This window comes from Aethalodelphis obliquidens, unplaced genomic scaffold (assembly GCF_003676395.1).
Source record: "Aethalodelphis obliquidens isolate GAN/ISIS:26980383/991018 unplaced genomic scaffold, ASM367639v1 scaffold27, whole genome shotgun sequence".
NCBI classification, from domain to species: domain Eukaryota; kingdom Metazoa; phylum Chordata; class Mammalia; order Artiodactyla; family Delphinidae; genus Aethalodelphis; species Aethalodelphis obliquidens.
In genome coordinates, this window is record NW_020837971.1 from 22,813,875 (window position 1) to 22,834,709 (window position 20,835).

The window sequence follows — 20,835 nt, forward strand, 5'->3', positions numbered from 1 at the left end:
AATGTTTTCTCTGAACAAAAATCTCAAGGAAAGTCATGGGTTTGTCTTAAATGAATGACATTGTGCTAACCCCTGTCTTGGCAGCAGACATAGCTGTTGTAACTGTGCTCAGGCTGCCCCTGGTTCTTCCCCTCTGTCCTGGGGGCGTCCTCAGGTAGGGTGTGTGGTTCCTGAATTGCTTGCCAGTTCCCGCCTCATCCGGGGACCAGTGGGCCTGTCTGTGGCTCACTGGTGGTGCCAGGTCTGGCCCTTCCTGAGGTGCCTGAGCTTTCTGTTCATCGTGGGGAGGAACTTCAGGCTTTAACTGTGTCTCTACCGAGGACAGCCCGTCCTCGTGTGCCCTGTGTGCCCGCGGGGCCCGGCTCAGACCCCTGGCCTGGGGACCGTGTCCTTCGTGGACAGGAGTTCTCCCACGTTCGCAGATGGCTTTGACTCAGGAACGCTTTCACCCTGCTCCTCATCCTTCCTGGAAGACAGGACTCTCTGGGGATTCCGCGCTGGCTGTGTGAAAGGAAGCGGGAGCTGGGAAGGGCCGACGGAGCGTTCGTGTCAATTTCGTGACATCTCCTGCTCTGCCGTTTGGGCCTCAGTTCACACGTCGAAACTGCCCTGGGCTCGTTTGCTCCTGTCGCGTAACCCGTTATTGAATGTGGTTGGTTCCCTGCCGCCTGGTCAACAGGCTGTGCAGGGACACGTGAGGGCATCAGGCCACGTGCCTCTCATGTTCCACGTGGAGCCAGAGTGTCAGACTGTGAGGGAAACACCGCCCCAGGGTGATGCCGCTGCTGAGTCAGGCACCGAGGCGTGTGTGTCCGTGCATGCTCCCCCGAGTGCTGTGCCACGTGTGTGTCCTTCCCAGCGGCACAGTCCCGCCGTGAGAACAGCTCCGGGGTGTGCGTGATTAGCGTGGGCTCCAGCTGACAGCCGGGCGTGGGGACGGGCTGCCTGCTGGTAGCCCACTCCCTCCCGTGTTACGCCCTAACACCCTCCTAGGCAGCTGAGTTTCACGAAATCAAAGCCATCCTGCTTCTGCCCCCCCACCTCTACCCACCCGCCCGTGCGTCCTCCTTGCTCAGAGCCTTCCCACTGTCCTGTGTCTTGGGACATTTTCCCAGTCATTAGAGTCCCTGTTCTTTCCAAGAGTTGACATTTCTTAATTTAAAGGCAGAATCATCTGCGCAGAGTCTTTTTTTGATGCCAAATTGAGAAGAAGTATATGAAAGTTAAGACTGACCTGAGTTCCTCATACTCAGTGTCCTAAGACCTCCTATGCGTTTGAGGTAACACATTAGAGGTTTCGGTTTACTTTTGGTTCTTGACCTCGTCTTTGCTCACGAAGTTTGAAGAGGGACAGAAAAGTCAAGCATATTTTGTAATTGGTTGTGAGGCTGCCTTGAAGGTTCTGCCTGTTTATCTCACACAGTACTTTTCCTCTGCAGAAAGGTGCTTGGAAGACCATGAGCTGGTGGCCCAGGTAGAGAGCACCATGGCAAGTGAAAGTCAATTTTTATTCAGGAAGAATTATGCAAAATACGAGTTTTTCAAAAATCCCACGGTGAGTCTTTTCTCTTTGAGTCTGGGGTTTGGCACTCTTGAAATCTTGCAGTTTATACTTGAGTTTCGTAGTAGCAGGTCACAAAATAACTGAGATGTAGCGGGTGGCAGTTGGGTTTGAGAATCTGAGTGGCTAGTTAACTAAGCAATCCTGGCTTGAAACTCTCTCTCTGATGCTTAACTAAGTGCCTCTGTTCTGGCCGGAGCTAACCATCACCTTCTCCCAATAGCTGGAGTGGGAGAGGGGCTTAGTCTCTAGGAGTAACTGAGTCAAATACTCAGCAAAATAAAAACTCATTATTCTCTGCAAATAGCAAGTATTACTTTGGGATTACTGGGGGAAGAAATCAGTAGAGAAATCAAAATCCAGGTGGGTTGAGCTACTCTCCTTGAGTTTTCTTTTCTTTTCTACTTTTTGCGGGGCGGGGCCCTTGCCTTGTGGGATGTCAGGATGGAGCTCGTACCTGCCGTGGTGTGAGCGCCAGTCCTAATTCTGAGTTACAGCAGCAGCAACTGGGTGGGGGGGGGGGGGTCCCAGCATCCACTTCTGGTTCTGATAGTTTAGCTGCTTTTTCATTGAAAGGAAGAAATTTGGTAACTACTTTTGGGCGATGCACCAGAAAAGGCCTCTTCACATCTCTGTGCGCATCTCCTAGTTTCAGGGGTTCTTCATCTCATGCCACGCGCCTGTGTCCCTGAGTTAGGACACGCGGCAGCCCTCTGCCTTGGTGCACTGCCAGACGTGGGTCATAGTGGGCATCACAGACACTCCAAACTTGGTGCAGCGTTGAAGGGAAAATGCAGCCTGTTGAAGTCAGTGTTTCCATTGTGTGATAAAGGAACAAAAAGCACTGTCATTTTAAATACAAATTGTACATAATTTTACCTGGAGGAAAGTTTTCAGTACTGGCATACCTGTAAGTATGCTTTTCCCCACTCTTAAGCTAACCTCTGACATCTTTGTTTTTCCATGGCCTAGAATTTCTTCCCAGAACAGATGGTTGCCTGGTGCCAGCAGTCAAACGGCAGTCAGACCCAGCTTCTGCAGGTACTGGGCAAGAAGAGGCTTCTGCTGGAGTCTCTGCGTAGAAGCTCTCAGGCTGTCCTGGGGGCCTGGTAGGAACCTGGAGCGGTTGCGTTGTTACTCATGTACGAGCCTTGGCCCCTCGTGGAATTTAGAGTCACCAGAAATGAGTGTTTCCCTGGGAAAGCTGCATGTAGCCAGGCTCCTTCAAAGCAAAACAAGCACTTAGAAACAGGATACACTGACCTAGAGGCCATCGGGTGCCTCTCCATGCTTACTGCTGCCTCATGCTGTCCCGGGAAGCCGGGATATTCCTCTGCACCCCTAAAGACGTGTCTCTTAACGGCACGTTAAGTAGTAAGGGAATAAACCATTCCCTAAGGCAACCAGCACTCTCCAGGTGGCACTGAATGTAAGAGAAAGTACTCGAATGTAGTTCCTGCAGAAGTCTGCCCTGAGCCCTCCTTTTCCTGCTGTGTTTCTGCCTCTGGAAGCTGAAAGCCACTGTGCTGTGTCCTGGGCCCTCCACGCAGAGCATCTGCCTGCCCTGGGTGAGAGTTGTCATACTAAGTTATTGTGGCCCGTGCACAAGGAGGGTAAAGTGGTTTCCTGCTTTTTAGTTGCCTGATCCGAGACGGCTTGATGCTTGGTGAACGTGCACGGTGATGTCTTGAGGTGCCGGAAGCACTGCCCGGGGGCACCGGGACCTGCCCAGTTGGCCCATACCGTCTGCAGGAGGAACTGTGTCCCTCTCAGTCAGTGTAGGGGACCCACGAGGGTCACCCCAGATCTGGTTCCTCACCTCTCTTCCCTGAAGAAAGAGGTGTGGCTGGTGGGAGGACTTAGCGGGGGAGCAGGCCGTCGCCAGGGTGTTCGTTCCAGGAGCTGGACAGACACTGGACACACAGCTTTCGCTGGAGGGCACGCGGTCAAAGTGACGGCCGGATGCTTGCTCCCAGCCCACCTGCTCGTAATCGGTGCTCCTGGCACTGCTGTTGCCCCAGCTCTGAGGACCAGACTGGGATTTTTATGGGAAACCAGAATAAAAGGCAGGATGCTTAAACACACTGTCCATTAGGAGATTTATGACTTTGTGTTTTCTGTCAGAGTTAGAGAAGTCCATTTGCTTGTGTATGTTTAAACACTTAATTATGTTTTAGAACCCCAATTTAGATGGGAATTTTAAGACTTTTGAAAGGAAAAATTTCACTTGAAAACACTCCGTTTAACCCCAAAACAGTATTTTACTAATTCGTAAAATGTTCCAGTGTCGGCGATGCTGATAATATGTCTGCTTCCATATTTTCATGTCAGCATTATCCAACTTTTAAAATTTGCTCTTCAACAGAATTTTTTAAACTCCAGTAGTTGTCCTGAGATTCAAGGCTTTTTGCACGTGAAGGAGCTGGGGAGGAAGTCGTGGAAGAAGCTGTACGTGTGTTTGCGGCGATCCGGCCTCTATTGCTCCACAAAGGGAGCTTCAAAGGTGAGTCTTAAAGCCGTGACCGCCGTCGCACCAGGCTGGGAGGGTTCCGAGTAAACGTGGGCTTCGTTTTAAATTGCACCCTGGGCTCCGCCCAGCTCGTGACTTATTAAGCTGATTGTGTAGCAGCTAAACTCTGATTTCCTGGTGCACAGCCCCACCTGGGAAACCAGGTGATGACACAGACCTAGGGATCCCGGGGCTGTGTCACTGCCCCACCCCCAAGCTGGCCAGCCCGGGCCCCTTCTGCGGGCTGGGAGCAGAGCCTCCTGCCTGCCTGAGTCCCTTGAAAGATGCTAACTTACTTTCTGTAATTTGGAAGTTGGCATCCAAGCTAGCTGCAGGATATATGATGGATTATTGCCACCCTAATGGCAATCTAATACACGTTATTGTAGGTATTGCGTGGAATAAATTGCGGTTTTGTGCTCATCCCCAGTGGGAAGAGGAGGCGAGGGGTGGAAGACGGCTGCCCGCCTCCGAGGACAGTTGGGGTGTTGTGGGCTGGCCTTGCCAGGGTCTCCTTTGGTGTCTTTGCACCTCTGACCTACTCTTTCCTGTAACGTCTGAGGACGCCTGCCGTGGGAACGTACCCAGCTGACCTTGGCCTTGCTTTTACACCCGAGAGCTACGGTCTCTTCTGTTCTCGAAGGAAAGAGGCGGGGAGGAGCTGGGGACCCCAGGGGAAAGTGCTGACCCAGCATCAGGCCACAGTCCTACTGCTCTGGGAGGTCAGGAGAGCAGCGGGCAGCCTTCGGCGAGGGGGCGTGGCCTCTGGGAGAAGGGGCGTGGTCACCAGGGAGGGGCGTGGCCGCAGGAGAGAAGGGGCGTGGCCGGCCGCCCTTCCTTCTGCAGATGGGGTCTTCATCAGATGCAGTGGGGAGGGTAACTTCCTGATTTCCCAGCTCTGATGTGTGGCTTATGCATCATCGTCATCGGTGCTGAGCCCAGGGATGCGTGTAGCCTAGAGCAGGCAACAGATGCGGGATGGGGAGTTCAGGAGGAGGTGGGACGGTTGCGGACGCAGCTGGACTCTGACCACGCAGCATAGCAAAGGTGCTGTGGGTCCTGCATTTGAGTGTGTGCTCCGAACCTTGACCTTAGCTTCCAGATCTTCTGGTTTTCACTTTATGGGGCTTTGATTTGGCAGTGTCAAATAACATTGTAACCGTTTTCTGTCTGGGAACTGGGAGGGTGGGTGTTTTGGGGCGGGGGCTGCAGGATGTGGTTTTAATTTAGCACTTATTCTACACGATGGGTATAATCTGTAGACTGTCAGAGGGGAGAGGTGTTGAGAGCACGCACAGACTGCCCTCTGTTGACGGAGGCGTGAAACACTGGCTCTTGGCTGTGCTGAGAAGTTCTCCCCCGTTAAGTCTGACCACCTTCCTGCAGGAGCCCAGACACTTGCAGCTGCTGGCCGACCTGGAGGACAGCCGCATCTTCTCCCTGATGGCTGGCAGGAAGCAGTACGGTGCCCCCACGGACTATGGCTTCTGCATAAAGGTACCCCATCCGCAGCCCTTCCGAGATGCCCAGACAGCATCCCACTAGGCACTTTGGAATTAAACCAGGGACCTCCTTTCTTGGGTGCTGCTTTTTTTTGTTTGTTTGTTTTTAACAGAAACGTAGTTTCACACTAGATTTATTCATTCATATAAAAATATTTCTTGTGTGCTTATGACATGTCCGTCCTTGAGTAGCTCAGATGCTCAGAGAGAAGCAGAGTCCGTGATGGACAATGCCCGTCGACGGGCCCAGTGGCTTAGGGACCGCCAGCCTGTCACTGGGTGGCCTCCAGCGTACTGAGTGAGCTGACACCTTCTGTGTGGGCTTGTTGTCCCCAGGACATTAGACTAGGGGTGACCACAGCTCTGCCCTCTCTCTGTGCACGTGCATGAGGACACAAACTCACACATACGCTCCCATGTGCACTCGTGCATGTGCATGTACACACCTGCACACACCTATGTGAACGAACACATGCACACATGTAGACATACGTGTGCATGCCTGTGTGTGCGTGCACGGGCCCACACAGGGGGCTTCTCTCCACACTTTGGGGGGGCCCGCTCCTCCCCCCTCGGCGAAGCTGTGGTGATGCTGGGCATTGCACTAGTAGATATTTACTGAATGCCCACTGTGCACGAGACCCTCTACTGAGGCTTCTACCTCCGTCGTCTTCCTGGGTCTTCGCAGGTGCTCACAGGGTGGGAACTGACCCGGCCCCATTGCCCACGTCGGGTAGCCAGTGAGCGAGCCCGAGTCCCCCAGCCAGGCTGCCTCCTGAGGCTGCGGAGGAGACAGGGCACAAGGAGCCCGTCCCATCCGAAAATGCCGTCTTCTGCTTCACTTGGTGAAGCTTCTTTGGTTACAAGTAATACGAACTGACTTCAAACCAGCTAAAGGCGCAGGTGCACGGGAGGCTGGTGGGAAGTGGCCTCGGGAGGGGCTGGAGCCGTCGGGGCCCAGGCGGCCGGTGCTTCCTTCCCCCGGCCCACGTGCTGGGTGTCGCGGCCTCTGCTTCGCCCGCAGCGTCAGCGGACTCGGGCTGTCGTTCCGGCCCTGCTCCCCCTCCAGATTCCCGAGGTGGAGAGCTGGGCCGGTGTCCCCCCCAGCACTGACCCTCGGGCCTGCGGTCAGAGGGTTCCTGTGGACACCCGCCAAGCTTATGCCTGCAGGCTTTCCTCCGTCGCAGCCTGGCCCTGCCTCTGGGTGGGACCACCTGCCTCCGCTGCTTGCCCTGCTCCGGTTCCCTGCTCTGGGGTGACATTGGTCTCACCCCCTGGGCCTTTCCACAGGTCTGTCCTTGGGGCCACTCAGATGCCCCAGAAGCCCTGAGCCCCGGGGGCTTCTCCCCACGGCGGCTCACCCAGCAGGCCCTCCCCACGGCTGTGTCCTCGGTCTTCCTGAGAAGCAAGTGAAGACGCCTCCTTCTGAGACCCCAGAGCAGGTCCCCGACCCAGGAATCAGCATTCTCTGCAGGGAGCTAGATGCCCCGTCAGCCGCCCCCACCTCGTGGTTTCTTTCCTGTTTGTCTCCCCCAGGACCTCCCGTGGGAGGACGGCTGACCACTCAGCTAAGTACTAAGTGGCCGCAGCCGCCCGGGGCCGGTCCGCGCCCGGCAGAGCATGCGTGATGCTCGGCACGTCCTGCCGTGTGTGGGCTCAGCCCCGCCTGACGGAAGGTGTGTGTCCAATTCCCTGTGATGCTCACGGGGCCTTCCTTCATCTCCTTTAGCCAAACAGAGTCAGGAACGAGGCCAAGGAGCTGCGGCTGCTGTGCGCCGAGGACGAGCAGAGCCGGACGTGCTGGATGACGGCCTTCAGGCTCCTCAAGGTGGGTCCCCTGCGGTCACCGCCTGCGTCAGCGCACCCCCTCCACGGACAGTGCCTGTCACCCTCCCACGTTCCGTCACCAGCTCCAGGAATCACGGGGCCTCACACATTTTTCCAGAGTCTCAGAAGCTCCCCCCAGAGCCTTAACGTTAGAGGAACCAGAGCCAGTGCCCAGCCTCGGCCCTGTTGGCATTTGGGGCCAGGCAACGGGCCGTCCTGTGCTTTGCAGGACGTTTAGCAACCCCCTGGTCTCTCCCCGAGATGCCAGTAGCACCCCAAGCAGCTGAGACAACCCCAAATGTCTCCAGATGTTACCAAGTGTACCCTGGGTGTGGGGCGGGGGTTGAGAACCAATAGGAAGAAAAAGGTCGAGACCGGGGAGTCGGGTCGGGGAGGGTGCACGTAGGTCATCAGGAGGTTAATGGTTCTCCTGACGGAGCGTCAGACTCCCGAATTCTCAGAAAGCCAAGGCCATGAGGGACACATAACGAATCAAGGGGCTCACCGTAGAGCCTCGAGGGACATGGTGTCTCCTGACAATAATTCTAAAAGAAACGTCTTGCACGGACCCTCACGTGGGATCGCACCCGACAGTGATTTCATAGAAATTGCCAGGATGACTTCACACGCCCTTTAGCACAAGCTCAGTGCACAGCAGGCGCAGCTCACTTGGATGTCCCACAAAATGTTCCTTTGCACGTACACACACCACGTGTCTGAAATTCCTTAGGTACATAAAGTCCTCGTGAGTTACAGGTTAGCTGACAAGACGAACTTGGCCAAAGTCAAGGGGCCTGTGGGGGAAGTGTGTTTGCTCAGCTGTGGCCACCACATGCAGTGGTCTGGGTGTCTCTTTACAAAAATCCCCAACCCTCAACGAGGGTCCAGCTGGTCCAAGATTCTCGGCAGAGTCACTTAGATCAAGAGACAGTGGGAGGCTGAGCTCGGAAAACTCCTTGGAGATGCCACGGGCTCCCTGGAGAGGCAACCCGTGTTCCTCTCTCCCAGAATCTTCCTTTGTATTTTTTGTCTTGTCACTGGTAAAACAAAAAAAGGTGTACACGGGACTTTCCTGGTGGTGTAGTGGTTAAGAATCCGCCTGCCCATGCAGGGGACATGGGTTCGAGCCCTGGTCCGGGAAGATCCCACATGCCGCGGAGCAACTAAGCCCGTGCGCCACAACTACTGAGCCTGTGCTCTAGAGCCCGTGAGCCACAACTGCTGAGCCCACAAGCCACAACTACTGAAGCCCGCGTGCCTAGAGCCTGTGCTCCGCAACAAGAGAAGCCACCCCAGTGAGAAGCACACGCACCGCAACGACACTCGCCGCAACTAGAGAAAAGCCCGCATGAATCAACGAAGACCTAACACAGCCAAATTAATTAATTAATTAATTAAAAATGGTGTACATTTAAATGTTACTGCTCTGTAATAGAAGAAGAAATGCCCTGTTGCTGTAAGACACCGTATGTCGTCGGCTGCGCCCTGACAAGCTGGTGTTAAATCCAAGTGCCCCTCAACAGGGGGCTGGTTCCCTGGCTTGAGGGACGTGCACACAGAGGAGCCCCCTGCGGCTGGAAAGGAACAGCTCCTCTCTGGGTCCCGTTGTGGGAAATTTTCCAGGATGTATTATTAGCAATTAACAAGCAAAGTGCAGAATGTTGTGTAAAGAGGTCACTGCATTGGTGGGGCGAGAATGGAAATGCGTGTTTAGCTTCGCTGGCACGTATGCAAACACGATACTGCAGGGGAACACAGAGGCCGCTCACGGGAGCCTGCAGGCTGCGGTGTAGATGGGGCAGACGTGGAGGGAGACCTTCAAGGTTTTATATATTTGAGTGCTTTCTTTTCGTTTTTTATGTTGCTCTGCAAAAATATCTATTTTGGAAAAAACAAAAAGGAGATGAAAAAGGGACTGGTACTAATGCGTCGTGTTCCGTGGGTGACACGTGGCGATGTGGCAGCACCTCTGATGCCGTCTCACAAGGGCGGAGGGCGGGGGCCTCTTTGGCGCCATCGTGATGTGACGAGGTGACCGGGCCGCGCTCACAGTGGCAGCGCCGCCTGGCTGTTATTAGTGCTAACGGTGCGAGCCCCGTATATGTTGACACAATGTGATGGCCGTTTTGGAGCATCCGCTGTGGGCCAGGCAGCGCCTCCCATCTCTGACCTCATTTGCTACTCACGGCAGCTCTGTACATACACGTACGACCGGTACAGGTGACAGTCCTGCAGCCCATGGCGCTGTGCTCCACGTGGCCACTGGCGTGTGGCAGAGTCAGCCCTAGGACCCCGATGTTTTGGCCCCAGAACTCCATCGCTAACCAGCACGCTTGCTGCCCCCGCGAGAGCCTCCGGGAAAGCTGAAGATCCGTCCAGTTCCAGCCATGGCCCCGTTGTCCCTGAGCGAGCAGCTGACTGCACATCCCACAGCGCCATCCTGTATGAGGGCGGGGCCTGGCTGGCCACGCCCTGGGGCTTCCTGCCTCTACCAAGGGGCCAGCACCAGCATCTGAAATGAGGAACCCTTACAAACATCTAGGTCTCCTCCCTCCCTGCCCCCGCAGCCGCCCCTGGCTCCAGTCACCTTGCTCTGGGGGGAAGCGTAGTTAGAAGACCAGCTTCTGTGTGATGGCCCCTGCCCTGCACCCACACGTTGCCTCCAGAACGGCGTGTGCTTTGCTCCGGGGACTTAACGCCCTTTGAAGCGGTGGGAAACCTTCTCAAAAGCCTCCTGTTTCCCTGGCTCTGCTGCGTCGCGAGCTTCTTGGATGGTGAGCACTGGCTCAGTCCGCAACCTGTCTCTCCTCCACGGGGAGACCGGTCTGCAGGCTGCAGGGACCTGGCCGCCTCTCCTGCACCTCCCAGTTCTTGCCCTCTACGTGTTCTCGTGCCTGGGCGTCAACCTCAGATCCCCAGAGCTGGGACGGCCTAGCGCTCGGAACAGAAGAGACGCTCAGAAAAGTTGAGTTGAATGAAAGTGGCAACCGACCCAAACTCCCGTATCTGCGTTGGCCTCCCCCCTCTTTTTTTTTTTTTTTTTTGCGGTACGCGGGCCTCTCACTGTTGTGGCCTCTCCCGTTGCGGAGCACAGGCTCCGGACGTGCAGGCTCAGCGGCCATGGCTCGCGGGCCCAGCCGCTCCGCGGCATGTGAGATCTTCCCGGACCGGGGCACGAACCTGCGTACCCTGCATCGGCAGGCAGGCTCTCAACCACTGCGCCACCAGGGAAGCCCCTCCCCCCTCTTTTGAAACCGTTTCTCCCCCTTGCCTGCCGGATGTCATGGGCAGCGCCGGAGTCGGCCCGAGACGGCGCAGAGGGGGGCTTTGGACTAGGGACCTGCACCATCTCCAGAGGCCGGTTCTTCGGCCTCCGAGGGGGGGCTTGCTGCCACAGACCAAGGAAACGTTGGGTTGCCTCTTTTCGTGGTCTGTAGCGAGTGCTGAGAGGTCCCTCCCCAAGCTTTAACCCTCCGACACCCTTGCCCCCTAATAGTGGGTCGGATGTGCCATGTCCCTGTGTGGAGGACGCACGTCGGAGACCTCGGGCCTGAAGCTGATGTGCAAAGCTCTGCCCTCCCAGTGTCTCCAACTCTGACCAGGAAGCAGGTCTGTGGTGGCTGATATTGGGCAATTTGGACGGTATTGAAATCCCAGGGCTTTTTTGAGAGGAAGGCCTGCTTTTGAATTAACCTAGACCTTCCTGTGCCTTTAAGTACCAACACTGGTACACTTTCTTTAAAAAAAAATGATAGCTCGAGCCTCCAGAGGAGAAAACTGGCTAATACCTGCTCTTGTTCCTCTACCTGCTATTCCATTGTTTCCTAAATGATTTCGTAAAGACTACAGGGACAGCACAAGGAGTACGAAAACGGTGTTAGTTACCTACCGGCTCCTTCCCACCCCCTCCACCTTCTAGATGATTCTTAAGCTGCCCTAGAGATTCTTCCCCAAGAGCGAGGTCTTGCTTCATCAATACAGGTTTCTGTAGGGAACTCCCTGGTGGTCCAGTGGTTAGAACTCAGCGCTGTCACTGCCGGGGCCCTGGTTTAACTCCTGGTTGAGGAACTAAGATCCTGCAACCCGCCCAAGCACAGCCCAAAAAAATAAATAAATTTTTTTTAAAAGTCTAAACCTCTTAAAGAAGCTAAAAAAAAAAGCACACAGGATTCTGAACTGAACTACTTGACACGGAGAAGACAGTTACAGTGGATGTTGGGCATGACAGCAGCCAGGGAGCCTCAGCCCTGGCACACAGGCGTTGTGGAGCCTGGGGCCCAGAGGAGGCGTCCAGCGCCCAGAAGCAGCGCAAACACGGAACGGTTCGCTGGGGGGCGCGGGGGCCTGCTGACCAGCTGTACAGAGCAGAGGCAAAGCATCCCGGCTCTGGTGATAACACCGTGATGTTTGCTGCCTGCTCGCACCTGCCCGGAGGGAGCTTCACGTCACCCCGTTTAATCATCATGAGAACCTAGGGGAAGGGGGGGCCCTCGCAGTACAGGTGAGGAGAGAGCGCCTGGAGATGGGCCAGCTGAGACTCCATGCCCCTCCCCGGGGGGGCTTCTTAGGAAGCCCAGGTAGAGCTTGGGAAATGGCTCAGGTGTGTTCCGCCCTCCCGTCTGACGGTGCCACCTGCCTTCACGCTCACAGCCAAACTCATGGCCTCTCTGGATCCCAGAGTCCAGACCCGTGGTCCCTAAAAGCCAATTCTCTGACTACTGAGAAGTTGGGGAGACATCTTCTCTAGTGCACAGCAAAATGAAACAAATACGGACAGTGTGGTCAGCTTCCCATGAAGCTGATTGTGCTTATGGTAACAGGTTTATTCTTTAATCTGAGACTGTGTCCTTTTTACTTAGTTAACCTTAAAATAAACTGTACAGAAGTCTGATGGTCTGATCTACCGTTCTATCAAAAATATTTTATAAACTATTGTTGATATGGTGGTAGATGAGTGGTTAATTTTTGGTGTGTGTGTGTGCTGTCTTATTTGGCAAATTCGTTGCCAAGCCTTAAGACAGTCACAGATTTCTTCCCCCAAATTTGATTGCTTTGTGAAATCTGAAAGAATGAAAGGCCCTGATATAGACCTTCTCTCTCATCCTCTTCCCTGCAAGATGATCTCTCAAGTCTAGTGGTTCCCAGATTTTATTTTTATGTAGCAGAACCATTTCCCCCTTCAGGCAAAATTTTGGATAATTCCTCAATATGTGAAGTAGACAAAAAGACTGAATTACATGGCATCTCAGGTTATTGGTAAATGGCAAAAAAAAAAATCCAATCTCAGCAGCTCTAACAGCAAAGACGGATCCAGCTCAGACATGGCAGGTGGCGTGGCCCCGTCATGACCTCAGCCGGGGAAGGGAAGGCAGAGCCAGGGGGTCTCCCATCCACAGAAGTGACACATGTCACTCCCACTCACAGGCTCAGGTCCAGACTGCTCGCCTGGTCTGCCCCAGCCGCAGGGCCCAGGGAGAGTAAGCCCACTGTTTGACTCAAAAGCAGAGTCAGAAACTCCTGGCAGGCAGGCCAGTTACTAGCACACAGGTGCAGTTTCGATGTTTGTTCAGAAACAGCGGCCGCTCTCAGCATCCCCGAAGCGCATCTCACCCTGAAGCCCTTTGGAGACCCGCCTGCCCCATCCCTTTCTGCCTCCCACCCACCCGCTGTGCCGCGTGGTGTGTGAGCAACCCCAGGCCACCCTGTCTGAACTGCAAGCACAGACACCTGTCTTTTCTACACAGACAGACAGAAACAAGGGGGAATTGAAGTACATGGAGAGTAGAAATGAAGGAAGACACGTAAAACCCAGTCATTTTTAAAATGGGAAAACTGAAGACCTGCTATGCATATCCACCTACTATTGTATTTTAAATCAAGATGAAATGGACATTCTTTGCAAAAACAGAAAAACCTTAAAATTGACTGAAAAATGCAGAAGGAGAAATTGAGCTACATTTTTTTAAAAAAATGAGTTTCTCTAAGCTTTGAGCAATATTCAAGCTCAGTGCTGTGTAAACTGTCACAGAACCAGGACTAACACCATATGCTGAGGTTTTGGTCACCTTCACACTTCGGGGTTGTGCTTTCCTTTCAAATCCTGGTCGGACGTGGTTTCTTAAGTAGACACTGCAATTTGTTCTTTTTTTTTAACATCTTTATTGGAGTATAATTGCTTTACAATGGTGTGTTTGTTTCTGCTGTATAACAAAGTGAATCAGCTATACATATACATATGTTCCCATATCCCCTCCCTCTTGCCTCTCCCTCCCACCCTCCCTATCCCACCCCTCTAGGTGGTCACAAAGCACCGAGCTGATCTCCTTGTGCTATGCAGCTGCTTCCCACTAGCTATCTAATTTACGTTTGGTAGTGTATATATGTCCATGCCACTCTCTCACTTCGTCCCAGCTTACACTTCCCCCTCCCCACGTCCTCAAGTCCACTCTCTATGTCTGCATCTTTATTCCATCCTGCCCCTAGGTTCTTCATAACCTTTTTTTTTTTTTTTTAGATTCCATATGTATGTGTTAGCATATGGTATTTGTTTTTTCTCTTTCTGACTTACTTCACTCTGTATGAGAGACTCTAGGTCCATCCACCTCACTAAAAACAACTCAATTTTTTTTCTTTTTATGGCTGAGAAATATTCTACTGTATATATGTGCCACATCTTCTTTATCCATTCATCTGTCAATGGACATTTATGTTGCTTCCATGTCCTGGCTACTGTCAGTAGAGCTGCAGTGAACATTGTGGTACATGACTCTTTTTGAATTATGGTATCCTCAGGGTATATGCCCAGTAGTGAGATTGCTGGGTCGTATGGTAGTTCTATTTTTAGCTTTTTAAGGAACCTCCATACTGTTCTCCATAGTGGCTGTATCAATTTACATTCCCACCAACAGTGCAAGAGGGTTCCCTTTTCTGCACACCCTCTCCAGCCTTTATTGTTGGTACACTTTTTGATGGCCATTCTGACTGGTGTGAGGTGATACCTCATTGTAGTTTTGATTTGCATTTCTCTAATGATTAGCGATGTTGAGCATCCTTTCATGTGTTTGTTGGCAATCTGTATATCTTCTTTGGAGAAATGTCTGTTTAGGTCTTCTGCCTATTTTTGGATTGGGTTGTTTGTTGTTTTGATGTTGAGCTTCATGAGCTGCTTGTAAATTTTGGAGATTAATCCTTTGTCAGTTGCTTCATTTGCAAATACTTCCTCCCATTCAGAGGATTGTCTTTTCATCTTGTTTATGGTTTCCTTTGCTGTGCAAAAGCTTTTACGTTTCATTAGATCCCATTTGTTTATATTTCCATTTCTCTAGGCGGTGGGTCAAAAAGGATCTTGCTGTGACTTATGTCATAGAGTGTTCTGCCTATGTTTTCCTCTAAGAGTTTTATAGTGTCTGGCCTTACCTTTAGGTCTTTAATCCATTTTGAGTTTATTTTTGTGTATGGTGTTAGGAGGGAGTTTTCTAATTTCATTCTTTTACATGTAGCTGTCCAGTTTTCCCAGCAGTACTTATTGAAGAGGCTGTCTTTTCTCCATTGTATATTCTTGCCTTCTTTATCAAAGGTAAGGTGACCATATGTGCATGGGTTTACCTCTGGGTCTTCTACCCTGTTCCATTGACCTATGTTTCTGTTTTTGTGCCAGTACCATACTATCTTGATTACTGTAGCTTTCTGGCATAGTCTGAAGTCAGGGAGCCTGATTCCTCCAGCTCCTTTTTTCTTTCTCAAGATTGCTTTGGCTCCTCGGTGTCTTTTGTGTTTCCATACAAATTGTGAAAATTTTTTGTTCTAGTTCTATGAAAAATGCCATTGGTAGTTTGATAGGGATTGCATTGAATCTGTAGATTGCTTTGGGTAGTATAGTCATTTTCACAATGTTGATTCTTCCAATCCAAGAACATGGTATATTTCTCCATCTGTTTGTATCATCTTTAATTTCTTTCATCAGTGTCTTATAGTTTTCTGCATACAGGTCTTTTGTCTCCTTAGGTAGGTTTATTCCTAGATATTTTATTCTTTTTGTTGCAGTGGTAAATGGGAGTGTTTCCTTAATTTCTCTTTCAGATTTTTCATCATTAGTGTAAAGGAATGCAAAAGATTTCTGTGCATTAATTTTGTATCCTGCTACTTTACCAAATTCATTGATTAGCTCTACTAGTTTTCTGGTAGGGTCTTTAGGATTCTCTATATATAGTATCATGTCATCTGCAAACAGTGACAGCTTTACTTCTTCTTTTCTGATTTGGATTCCTTTTATTTCTTTTTCTTCTCTGATGGCTGTGGCTGAAACTTCCAAAACTATGTTGAATAATAGTGGTGAGAGTGGGCAACCTTGTCTTGTTCCTGATCTTAGTGGAAATGTTTTCAGTTTTTCACCATTGAGAACAGTGTTGGCTGTGGGTTTGTCATATATGGCCTTTATTATGTTGAGGTAAGCTTCCCTCTATGCCTACTTTCTGGAGGGTTTTTATCATAAATGGGTGTTGAATTTTGTCAAAAGCTTTTTCTGCATCTATTGAGATGATCATATGGTTTTTGCCCTTCATTTTGTTAAAATGGTGTATCACATTGATTGATTTTCATATATTGAAGAATCCTTGCATTCCTGGAATAAACCCCACTTGATCATGGTGTATGATCCTTTTAATGTGCTGTTGGATTCTGTTTGCTAGTATTTTGTTCAGGATTTTTGCATTTATGTTCATCAGTGACATTTGCCTGTAGTTTTCTTTCTTTATGACATCTTTGTCTGGATTTGATAGCAGGGTGATGGTGGCCTCGTAGAAGGAGTTCGGGAGTGTTCCTCCCTCTGCTATACTTTGGAAGAGTTTGAGAAGGATAGGTGTTAGCTCTTCTCTAAATGTTTGGTAGAATTCGCCTGTGAAGCCATCTGGTCCTGGGCTTTTTGTTGGAAGATTTTTAATCACAGTCTCAATTTCAGTGCTTGTGATTGGTCTGTTCATATTTTCTATTTCTTCCTGGTTCAGTCTCGGAAGGTTGTGCTTTTCTAAGAATTTGTCCATTTCTTCCAGGTTGTCCATTTTATTGGCATAGAGTTACTTGTAGTAATCTCTCATGATCCTGTGTATTTCTGCAGTGTCAGTTATTACTTCTCCTTTTTCATTTATACTTCTATTGAATTGAGTCTTCTCCCTTTTTTTCTTGATGAGTCTGGCTAATTGTTTACCAGTTTTGTTTATCTTCTCAAAGAACCAGCTTTTACTTTTATTGATCTTTGCTATTGTTTCCTTCAGTTCTTTTTCATTTATTTCTGATCTGATTTTTATGATTTCTTTCCTTCTGCTAACTTTGGGGTTTTGGGGTTCGTCTTTCTCTAATTGCTTTAGGTGTAAGGTTAGGTTGTTTATTTGAGATTTTTCTTGTTTCTTGGGGTAGGATTGTATTGCTATAAACTTCCCTCTTAGAACTGCCTTTGCTGCATGCCATAGGTTTTGGGTCATCATGTTTTCTTTGTCATGTGTTTCTAGGTATTTTTTTGATTTCCTCTTTAATTTCTTCAGTGATCTCTTTGTTATCAAGTAGTGTATTGTGTAGCCTCCATGTATTTGTATTTTTTACAGATTTTTTCCTGTAATTGATATCTAGTGTCACAACGTTGTGGTCAGAAAAGATACTTGATACAATTTCAATTTTCTTAAATTTACCAAAGCTTGATTTGTGACCCAAGATATGATCTCTCCTGGAGAATGTTCCATGAGCACTTGAGAAGAAAGTGTATTCTGCTGTTTTTGGATGCAGTGTCCTATAATTATCATTAATTCCATCTTGTTTAATGTATCATTTAAAGCTTGTGTTTCCTTATTTATTTTCATTTTGGATCATCTGTCCATTGGTGAAAGTGGGGTGTTAAAGTCCCCTACTATGATTGTGTTACTGTCGATTTCCCCTCTTATGGCTGTTAGTATTTGCCTTATGTATTGAGGTGCACCTATGTTGGGTGCATAAATATTTACAATTGTTATATCTTCCTCTTGGATTGATCTCTTGATCATTATGTAGTGTCCTTCTTTGTCTCTTGTAATAGTCTTTATTTTAAAGCCTGTTTTGTCTGATATGGGAATTGCTACTCCAGCTTTCTTCTGGTTTCCATTTGCATGGCATATCTTTTTCCATCCCCTCACTTTCGGTCTGTATGTGTCCCTAGGTCTGAAGTAGGTCTCTTGTACATAGGTGTACAAGAGTGGGTCTCTTGTACATAGGTGTGCATATATAGGTGTCTTGTTTTTGTATCCATTCAGCCAGTCTATGTCTTTTGGTTGGAGCATTTAATCCATTTACATTTAAGGTAATTATCAATACATATGTTCCTATTACCATTTTCTTAATTGTTTTGGGTTAGTTAGTATAGTTGTTTTCCTTCTCTTGTGTTTCCTGCCTATAGCATTTACTGTAAAGCTGGTTTGGTGGTGCTGAATCCTCTTAGCTTTTGCTTGTCTGTAAAGCTTTTGACTTCTCTGTCAAATCTGAATGAGATACTTTCTGGGTAGAGTAATCTTGGTTGTAGGTTTTTCTCCTTCATCACTTTAAATATGTCCTTCCACTCCCTTCTGGCTTGCAGAGTTTCTGCTGAAAGGTCAGCTGTTAACCTTATGGAGATTCCCTTGTATGTTATTTGTTGTCTTTCCTTTGCTGCTTTTAATATTTTTTCTCTGTTTAATTTTTGGTAGGTTGATTAATATGTTCTTGGCGTGTTTATCCTTGGATTTATCTTGTGTGGGACTCTCTGTACTTCCTAGACTTGATTAACTGTTTCCTTTCCCGTATTACCTTTTTGTTTTTGTTTTTTTTTTTGCGGTACTCGGGCCTCTCACTGTTGTGGCCTCTCCCGTTGTGGAGCACAGGCTCCGGACGCGCAGGCTCAGCGGCCTTGGCTCACGGGCCCAGCCGCTCCGTGGCATGTGGGATCTTCCCAGATCAGGCCAGGAACCCGTGTCCCCTGTATCGGCAGGCGGACTCTCAGCCACTGCACCACCAGGGAAGCCCCCTTTCCCATACTAGGGAAGTTTTCAACTATAATCTCTTCAAATATTTTCTCAGTCCCCTTTTTTTTCTCTTCTACTTCTGGGATGCCTATAATTCGAATGTTGGTACATTTAATGTTGCCCCAGAGGTCTCTGAGACTGTCCTCAATTCTTTTCATTCTTTTTTCTTTATTCTGCTCTGCAGTAGTTATTTCTACTATTTTATCTTCCAGGTCACTTATCTGTCCTTCTGCCTCAGTAATTCTGCTATTGATTCTTTCTAGAGAATTTTTAATTTCATTTATTGTGTTGTTCATCATTGTTTGTTTGCTCTTTAGCTCTTCTAGGTGCTTATTAAACGTTTCTTGTGTTTTCTCCATTCTATTTCCAAGATTTTGGATCATCTTTTCTATCATTACTCTGAATTCTTTTTCAGGTAGACTGCCTATTTCCTCTTCATTTGTTTCATCTGGTGGGTTTTTACCTTGCTCCTTCATCTGCTGTGCGTTTCTCTGTCTTCTCATTTTGCTTAACTTACTGTGTTTAGTGTCTCCTTTTCGCAGGCTGCAGGTTCGTAGTTCTTGTTGTTTTTAGTGTATGCCCCCAGTGGGTGAGATTGATTCAGTGGGTTGTGTAGGCTTCCTGGTGGAAGGGACCAGTGTCTGTGTTCTGGTGGATGAGGCTGGATCTTGTCTTTCTGGTGGGCAGGTCCACGTCTGGTGGTGTGTTTTGGGGTGTCTGTGGAGTTATTATGATTTTAGGCAGCCTCTCTGCTAATGGGTGGGGTTGTGTTCCTGTCTTGCTAGTTGTTTGGCATAGGGTGTCCAGCACTGTAGCTTGCTGGTTGTTGAGTGGATCTGGGTCGTAGCCCTGAGATGGAGATCTCTGGGAGAGCTTTCACTGTTTGATATTACGTGGAGCCAGGAGATCTCTGGTGGACCAATATCCTGAACTCAGCTCTCCCACCTCAGAGGCTGAGGCCTGATACCCGACCAGAGCACCAAGACCCTGTCAGCCACACAACTCAGAAGAAAAGGGAGAAGAAAATAAATAAATAAATAAATAAATAAAATAGAGTTATTAAAATAAAAAATAATTATTAAAAACAAAAAGTTTTTTTAAGTAATTAAAAAAAGAAAGGAAGAAAGAAGAGAGCAACCAAACCAAAAAACAAATCCACCAATGATAACAAGCACTAAAAACTATACTATGAAAAAAAAAAAGAGAGAACCCTAGGATAAATGGTAAAGGCAAATCTATATAGACAAAATCACACAAAGCATACACATACACACTCATAAAAAGAGAAAAAGGAAAAAAAAAAAAAAAATATATATATATATATATATATCGTTGCTCCCAAAGTCCACCATCTCAATTTTGGGATAATTCATTGTCTATTCGAGTATTCCACAGATGCAGGTACATCAAGTTGATTGTGGAGATTTAATCTGCTGTTCCTGAGGCTGCAGGGAGAGATTTCCCTTTATCTTCTTTGTTCACACAGCTCCTGGGGTTCAGCTTTGGATTTGGTCCCGCCTCTGCCTGTAGGTCGCCTGAGGGCATCTGTTCTTTGCTCAAACAGGACCGGGTTAAAGTAGCAGCTGATTGGAGAGCTCTGGCTCACTCAGCTGGGGGGGGGGGGGGGGTGGGCGTGGGAGAGAGTGTATGGAACGCAGGGTGAGCCTGCGGCAGCCTGAGGCACACTGTGTGTTCTCCTGGGGAAGTTGTCCCCGATCATGGGACCCTGGCAGTGGTGGGCTGCACAGTCTCCCGGGAGGGGAGGTGTGGATAGTGACCTGTGCTCGCACACAGGCTTCTTCGTGGCTGCAGCAGCAGCCTTAGCGTTTAATGCCCATCTCCGTTGTCATGCTGATAGCTGTGGCTCGCGCCCATCTCTGGAGCTCGTTTAGGCGGTGCTCTGAATCCCCTCTCCTCACGCACCCTGAAAAAGTGGTCTCTTGACTCTTCGGCAGTTCCAGACTTTTTCCCAGACTCCCTCCCGGCTAGCTGTTGTTCACTAAACCCCTGCAGGCTGTGCTCACGCTGCCAACCCCAGTCCTCTCCCTGCGCTCTGTCCTAAGCCCGAGCCTCAGCTCGCAGCCCCGCCCGCCCCAGCGGGTGAGCAGACAAGCCTCGGGCAGGTGAGTGCTGGTTGGCACCGATCCTCTGTGCGGGAATCTCTCCATTTTGCCCTCCGCACCCCTGTTGCTGCGCTCTCCTCCGTGGCTCCAAAGATTCCCCCCGCCACCCTCCGTCTCCGCCAGTGAAGGGGCTTCCTAGTGTGTGGAAACCTTTCCTCCTTCACAGCTCCCTCCCACTGGTGCAGGTCCCATCCCTATACTTTTGTCTCTGTGCTTTTTTTTTCTTTTGCCCTCCCCAGATACATGGGGACTTTCTTGCCTTTTGGGAAGTCTGAGTTCTTCTGCCAGCGTTCAG

At 49.6% G+C, this 20,835-nt stretch overlaps 1 protein-coding gene across 6 annotated transcripts in view; it reads left to right on the forward strand.

Annotated features, from left to right (window-relative positions):
- GRB10 (growth factor receptor bound protein 10) overlaps nt 1-20,835 on the forward strand; it is a 196,450-nt gene that overhangs the window by 158,707 nt on the left and 16,908 nt on the right. For all 6 annotated transcript variants that reach the window (XM_027124121.1, XM_027124122.1, XM_027124123.1 and 3 more), the window contains 5 exons: nt 1,440-1,555; nt 2,534-2,602; nt 3,927-4,064; nt 5,457-5,567; nt 7,302-7,400. In XM_027124121.1, the coding sequence (XP_026979922.1) occupies nt 1,440-1,555; nt 2,534-2,602; nt 3,927-4,064; nt 5,457-5,567; nt 7,302-7,400 (533 nt within the window). The remainder of the gene's footprint in view (nt 1-1,439; nt 1,556-2,533; nt 2,603-3,926; nt 4,065-5,456; nt 5,568-7,301; nt 7,401-20,835) is intronic.